The sequence below is a fragment of the Pestalotiopsis fici genome (genome assembly GCF_000516985.1).
Source record: "Pestalotiopsis fici W106-1 unplaced genomic scaffold PFICI_Scf_2, whole genome shotgun sequence".
In the NCBI taxonomy this organism is placed as follows: domain Eukaryota; kingdom Fungi; phylum Ascomycota; class Sordariomycetes; order Amphisphaeriales; family Sporocadaceae; genus Pestalotiopsis; species Pestalotiopsis fici.
The window spans coordinates 2,961,323-2,969,264 of NW_006917092.1; the positions used below are offsets into that span (position 1 = coordinate 2,961,323).

At 49.3% G+C, this 7,942-nt stretch overlaps 1 protein-coding gene across 1 annotated transcript; it reads left to right on the plus strand.

Annotated features, from left to right (window-relative positions):
- Positions 1 to 6,585: 6,585 nt before the first annotated feature.
- PFICI_03087 (uncharacterized protein) lies at positions 6,586 to 7,356 on the plus strand (the record flags this gene model as incomplete). Its single annotated transcript, XM_007831668.1, has 1 exon — positions 6,586 to 7,356. One exon carries the CDS (start codon positions 6,586 to 6,588, stop codon positions 7,354 to 7,356), a length of 771 nt encoding a protein of 256 aa, XP_007829859.1.
- Positions 7,357 to 7,942: the final 586 nt, after the last annotated feature.

Here is a 7,942-nt window from a genome sequence, read left to right on the forward strand (position 1 = left end):
CCTTCTCCGTAGTCAACAGAAACGCCTAGGCAGGTAAGCATATATCTCTAGGCTATTCAAGCGATCGCTCAGGCTACTAGTTAGTTAGATGTTCCGAGTCATGAACACTAGCAAATGTCTAGCAGGTGATGCCACTAGGTACGACAGGTCAGCTCTTTTCTCTCTCTTGAATTTCTCAATTCATCCGCCTGCCCACGAACCGCGCCGGGTCGCGCTCCGATATGAACTTGGCTACTGCTTCCGCGATGAAGTAGTGAATGCAAGTGCGGCGGCACATGATCGACTTCCGTTGCAGTTCAGCCAGGGTTGCTTCATCATTGCCAGCCATGCCACCCCCACCAAGGGGGGGTAAGAAGAAGACATAGACACGAGCTTTAAAAAAATAAAAAGACCAATTCTCGGGCAAAAGCCACAAATCAGGATGCATGGCCGGAGGAAGCTGACGACTGAGGAGAGCATCGAGGGTCGCATCCTCGTCCAATTCCAGCTTCCGTCCAGGGACTTCCATTGCATACGGGCGACTAGGGTGGGTTTCTGCCCCTCCATGAGCTGGAGTCGTCACTGGATCCAAATATGGGTGATCGCCAACAGGGTCCACGGTCCGTCTAGTCAAACGGCTGTTCATGGTGGCTCACTCAGCTCTTGAGCGATGCAACCAACTACTACCGATCCAGGCCATGGCTTTTGTCGGGTTGGAAATGTTAAATTGACCTCTCAAGGTCGCTTGCTTGGGGGCAAAAATCAATTATTGGACTTATGTAAGTATTCCTTCTGCAATATTTTGCTGATATTATTGTCTTGGAAGCTATTATTGCATTCATGAATCCATTAAGGCCAGGTCATCGATAACGCCGCACAGCCCAATACCCCGGGAAGCGAATTCCTTCTGGAATCTAGCCCGTTCATCATTCATGCAGCCCTTCTAGCACCCCTACGACTCTCTCTTAAGATGCCGCACTATAGCTACGCAAGCAGAGGATCATGGAATGCCAAAAATGTGCATATTTTTGTTTTTCAAAATGTTAGTGCGTTCTAAACATGGTCATGATTAGTGACGATTGCAACAACCACAAATCACCAATTGATATGTCTGCTGTTTTTCACCCTTTTGGACCTGTATTGTTGGTTCTGTGTTTGCACGGCACGGCGCCCGCTAATGTGATACGTATTCATAGAGCATCGCTGACGTCGGCATCGTTATCCCAAACGCCGGCTCAATTGAAGCCACCCAGGTATTGTATCTAGACAGATCTATTACCAGGCTACCCGAGTCCCGGGACGACACCCCAGGTTGAGACCTCCCTTAGCAGTGCGACGGCAAGGTAACACCCAGCCCCTCCTCACATGGCAAGACAGCGGAATGATTAGCGGGATTCAGAGGGTGACTCTCTCGAATATGTCGTCAGCCTTTTTAGCTTCTGAATGCAGGCGTCGAGAGAAGAGGATTAGCGGAGGCTTGATTGCCGTCTAAAAAGCCGTCTCACACAAAAGAAAAGACACCGCAAGCTCTTGCAAGACTTTGGTCAGCCCTGGAGCCACTGGCTTTTTAGTTTCCGCCCAGCCAACGTCGTTTCAGGTTTTTGTACATTGATTTGTCCAGTCCCCCATTCTTACAATCACGGCCGATTCCCACAGCTCTGTCCTTTGACAAGGAAACATCATTGCGATCAACTTAAAATTCAATCATCCGGATATATGAAGTGATGATGACGGGGCACTCTTGTGTCAGTAGTATTCCCGTAGATATACGTGCCCATTCGAGACCTGGGGGTTACAGGCAATTGTACTGTTTGACATGTCCCCTGCCTGCCAGTTGCCAGCCTCTAGCCAGCAATTGGAGCACAGCGCAATCTATCTGTGGGTCCAGGGTATCATGTCGTCACCCTACCGATGCTGGCTCGTTTCATAATTAAATTGAGCTGGTCACGAGCAAAAGAGAAAAGAAAGAGCCGACGGGCGGCTTTTGCTCCCTCCCCCTCCCATGCGCTTTCGTCGCAGCGGGGGAAAAAAGATGAAGAAGAAACTATTCAGAGAGGGCTCTTGAAGTGAAACGCCATGCTTGTCATGATCTTCATGTGCCGATGGGGAAGTGTCGTTTGTAGATGCCCATTTTACATGACATGGCAAAAGTTGTGACTTTTGAGAAGGGAGGGTGGGGTTCCGCTCTTGTGTACTCTGTAAGTGTGTGCGCTCACGGCAGAGCATCTCAGCGAGACAAAACCCCTCTTTCGCGGCAGCAGAAACAGCGTGTTAGACATTTCCAGCAACCATTTTAATCAACCATCTGCCATGATCAGGAGGTTGAAGGTTCGTGTCCCCCCTGACACCTGCCTCTGAGAAAAGGACTCGGATCCGGCGCAGCCATGCCGCTGGATCCAGCAAGTATGGAAGTGTGCATGGCCTGCGATTATCTGCTCAACAAGCCATTTCCCTCCCATTTCGGGATGTTGATACCATAGTAGCAGTTCAACCACAAGCTTTCCCCACGTGCTACCCAGCACAGACACTGTTGGGTCACTGCGAAAGCATTTATTCCCTTTTGTCTTTTATTCCGAAAATCTTCCTTGCTTTCTCTCGTTGGAAAAATGTCCATGTCTCAAATCGACCGTATACGATGTAGTACTCAAGAGTTTTCGTGTCGCATCACCGCCCAGACGTGACTTGGGGACCATTCAACACTAGTACGAACTTGAGAAGTAGCATTCGCCAACCTGGTATTGATGCTCCCTCCAACGCCCAGGGACATGTCACCACATGGGCTTAAGGACCGGGAAACCCCGACCACGTTTCCCTTGTTTAGAAGACACTTTGCTGGAAACGAGCACGAGGTTCGGCTCCATTTCCTCGGTGCTCGCTCCTATTTATGGCGCTGTTCGGATATAGAAGGTGCTTTTTCTGCTTCTTTTGCTCGGGGACACGGGCTAATGGGCTTGGTCATGACGAGCCAATCAGCGTCCAGAGTTCTCCACCAATGTATCCCATTTCGGAAGGCAGATGGAATATTCTTCCGCCGTGTTCTCGATACTTCCAGTCATGCTGCTATTTTTTGGGGCTCTCTTCTGGCCGCCTCCCAAAGACCGACGCCTAATGCACTTGCTGATTATTGTGTTTGGTCGACATGCATCTTTTCGTATACTACAGTGGTGCAAACGGATGAACCCATGGCTTGGCATTGTCATTCTACCGCAATATAGCGTCACAAACGGTCCTTTATAGTCGAACTAGTGCAGAACCACCGAGATCGTGAATGAAGAAGTTTTTACAAGTAGATATACGGAGAGGGACAAGAGACTGGGCGGTAGCATTGCAAAATCCCATTTGAGCAGCCGCGCACCAGGGTTTGAGTACCTTTCGTTGCTACGTGAGATATCTCAAAAATTTGAGCCTTGTCGATTGCCTATATTAGGAAGTTCCTTGATCGTCATTATCTCTCTTCAACTATGAAGCTCAGAAGGAGGACTCCGCAACGGTGCAATGTACAGCTGCTGGTGTTGTGCGCCGGTCCATGTCCGATCTCGGAACAACGGCCAGTCCATACGGCCCACTGCATGCCAATCTGTTTCGAAGTGCGTGACGACAATCTCAACTTTCTATTATTCGTAATTGAGAGTAAGCTCAGGGACGCAGAAAGATCATCTGTGAGTATGGATGTCATGGGTATATTTGATAGAGGAACTGGATCTAAATGTATCACAACTGATCTTGACACAAGCATAAATATTGTCAATATAACGGTGAGGATCTCTTCATGAAACAATTGCACTTTTTGCATTACTCTTGCAATATCAGAGTACAAGCACTAGGATCAGGGGGGGCTTGCGTGGTTTTGACCGCTTTCAAGCTCAATAGTCAGTTTTCGGCTCCATTCTTTTAGTCGAGCAACAATAGTTGACATTGAAAGTCTACTTGCCCCGTTCACACCTGATATTACAGAATCTGTTTTTGGAAAAAAGAAAAATACAGAGAAATAGAATGAACGAATTTCAGATATTGCTCACAAGTCGAACAAATGCGCAAACACGTTACTGTCAACACGGCTGGCACACTCTAGTCAACAATACTTTTGTCTTTGGAAGAGACAGAAAAGCTCAAGTCCATTCCTCTGGTCTGTACCTTCCAGCCTTTCAAAGACGGATCGACAGAAAGTATATGATATACTGAAGTTATATGATCATGCTTGGGAGGAGGAGAGACCATACTCAAGGGAAGGCTTCGCACGCGCGCAATAATTCTAAAAAGGAGAGCGTGGGAATCTGGTGATCTATGCATCTAGCGTTTCTTTCACTGCTGCCCCTCACCAGTTTCCTCAATCATCATGGTCGCGACTCTGAAATACCATTTGCCCCGCAGCGTCTCCCCCTCTCGAGGGCGACTTGCATGGTGGATAGCTTTCAGGTACAACCGTGCCTGCGTGTTTCAGGAGTGGCGGGTAAGAAAACTCACGATCCAAGTATGGTAGATAAGTTTTCCTTTCCCCTCAAGTGAAAATCGTAGATAGTACTCAACATGCCTTGATCTGAAAAGTTAAGTTAGTGAGCAACGAATCAAGACTCTTGTTGGTCGGTCCTTTGCAGCACAATGGGACGCATGGTGTAAGTATATGTATAATTGGAAGCACGGGCCGTCTATAGTGAATATGCAATCCATTAAGGTGCGTCGTTGCCTCGTAAAAGATCTTGGTATAATTTTCCCCTCCTTCAGAGGCACGGCAGGTTTTGAAACGGCTGGAAACTCGATTGTTGCATCACGGGCCGCTATACTGTAGACTATCGATTACGGCCGGAGGTGAAAGGGAAGGCTCCCCGTTCTCTTGATCGTGAGACTGACATGGCGGCATTGGTAGCCGCAAGCCCGAGGAAACATACGATATGACGCAATCTTTGCAACGAGTAAAGCTCTCTTTGAAATATGTCCTATAACCCGTCGTGCTCGACGCTCTTGGTAACATGCTGCTCCTTGGTCAGCCAGAAGGATTAACTGACAGCAGAAGAGATCGTCGCTAATCTGACATCTGCATCATTCTTGGCTTTTGATTGATCTGCGAACCAGTGCCTGAATATCAATAACTACTTTGCGCAAAACAGTTTGCTGATCTACACCTCTCTGCTGTGTCTGAGTAATGGACTTCAGATCTGAGGGGAGTATTTGGTACTACTGCAAGTCGCACATGTTGAATGGTGATCCCATCCTGCGATCGGAGCGCGGAGCAATGGCGCTTCTCCTTCCGACCTTGCGGCATCGCAGACCATGGATCTACTCTTGGCAATTTAGAAGTGAAATGTTTGAGGCATATAATCGCGCATTGCAGGCGGTCGGTATAAGCAAGGCCAAAGCTTGGAGCCCACCAGCTATCTGCAGTAGAACACTAGAGAATCCGACGAAATTGAAAAAGGAAGAGGCTGGAATCTCGACGTGCTATAGAAGCACATCTTGTCCAGTAGAAACAAATCTCGCCCAGGAGCCAGCCAATCATTTGCACCTCTGTCTAAGTAATGTAACTGCCGATTTCCCAATCCGGCCGTGCCAAGAACAAGGCTCTGCAAGAGCCGACCTAATTCAAGGTTGTTCATGGAAAAGCCTATACAAAGGGCGACTTTACCTGATCTGGCATATATATCTCAAAATGTCTCACTAGAAGGGGCCTGGAAGAAGTGGGAGCGCACGTCCGATATGGTGGTGCTAAAGGGTGTTGTTCCATGGAGGGAAACGGTTGCGGGGAGGCGCATCGACGTGAGTATAGATAGAGTTCGGGGCTTGATTCAGATTGCAACGGAGGCGCGCAGAAATGCCCGGACAAGTCCAGGGGAAGGAAAAACGCTCTTCTACACTAGAGAAGCGCCAAGACGGAAGGGCTGGGTAGGGCTACAGTCTTGTTGCTGTAAGACAGAAGACCACGCAGAACCAGATCTCTGGTGCCCCTCTTGATAACGGGCGGGTTCAGGGTGCCAATCAAAATAGGGTTTTTCTTGTCAGGAATCTAGGTGGTTGAGACTCGTGGCATGCAGTAGGCTGTTGCGACTTTCCAGCCATCATCCATGAAGACTTGCAGCTGGATCTCCATGGCCTCAGCGTGGGCAGAAAGAACGTGAGCCCTGCACTTGACAAGCGAAATCTGAGCCCACAGGGACCGCTCCCGCCAGTTGGCTTTGCCGGGGTACCGATACCAAAGAGCTGCCACGTTCCCGACTGTCAGACAAACAGTCTCCTATAATCTTGTCTTGGGTCTCTAGTAGGATAGAGTCCGTCATTGCATGCGGGAACACACAGCCAGGCAACATGGCAGAACGAATACCCCCTCTCGAGCCCATACTATTCTCTATCAACCATAACCAGCCACCTGAGGGGACAAACCACGTTCCTACAGGTGCCCTTGCTCTTGCGCCGTTCTAGGGATCTCTTGCATCCATCCACGAGGTAGATATAAAAGGCTCGGTCTCATCTGGGGCACGTACCTCATTTTGTTCGTCATCGACCTTCATGTTTTTGTACAGCACATTCTTTCACTCCCAAAAAAGTCCTATCATCAGTGTCAATGCAAGCTTCATCAGTCAAACAATAATACCACATAGAACACGATAAGAAACCATGTTGAAATCATTATTAACGTACGCCACGCTCCTGGCCAGTGTCGCCGCTCTTCCAGTCGCCGAGGAGGCAGCCATCGCGGAAATGGAAGCCAGGAGCAGCGTTCCAACGGAAGAGAATGCTGCCTGTTACGTTGCTGCGGGGAGCTCATGTCCCAGCACCGCGGTGGAATCCAAAGGCGACCACGACGACGGCAAGAGCATCGGTCTCGTCGTCCGCAACACGGACACCAAGGACCGCATGTTTTTCATTTATAAGAACAGCTGCGACTGCGTACCCGTCAAGTACCTGACAATTCCGGCCAACAGCAAGAAGTTCATTGCCTTCCCGGCCGACTTCCAGGGCCGTCTGCAACGCGGCACGACGCACAACCTGGACGGCAAGACGCACCGCCTCGGAACGTGGATGGAGTTCTCGTGGGACAAGAACGGCTGGGGCTGGGCCGACGTCTCGCTGATCAAGGGCTGCGACGGCGCGGTCAGCGTCAAGGCCATTGACGGCATCGGCGCGTCACAGGGCTTCACTGACGACGTAGATGTGCTCGATGGAGCACCGACGGGTGCCTACAAGAAGAAGGCCGGCGGCGGTGCCAAAGTCATCATGGAGACGGAGAATGTATCCGACTACAAGGACATCTACACCATTCCGAGGAACTGGCTCGCCAACAAGCTCGGCTGGGACAAGGCATACATTGACGACTATCACGGCAACCCAGACATTTGCTCAGTAAACGGTCGCTTCGACATTACGTTCTATCCGGGACGCTCCTAATCAGTAGCTGCGCCTATTGATATCCAGAGCATTAAAAGATTTGCATCACGTGAGGAGATATCTGAAGAGGACGGCGTCCTCCGGGGGCAGGCTCTCGAAAACAAATACCCTCCTTCACCCCATTTGTGTTTCAAGCGGGCTTCACAACGACCAGAGAGCGGGAACCAGAATACGCACCGGTCGATCCAACGGGCAGGAGTAGTCGGCGTACAGGACGAGTGAATTTTGTTTCCCTTTGTTATTTGACGATGGGATGATGACAGATGATGCGAAATGATATCCAGCTTCATTGCTGAAGAAGCTATACATACGCTTACGAGAACGAGGCTTGTCTCAACATGAGTCCGAGTCCTCATGTACATACTTTGTGTACATACTTTTTTTACTCAAGGCAGCATAGTCACATAGCTCTATAACAAGTAAAAGAAATGTTAAAATCAACCCCTGAGCGTCAAGAAACATTGTGAGCGAAATGTGTAAAACTTCGTTGTCCAAGTTGAAAGTGTGTCTGTCATTGGCGATAATCGTAACTTGGGATTGTTTCAAACCCTAATTTAAGTAGCCAGCCGTTGGAATATCGCGCATG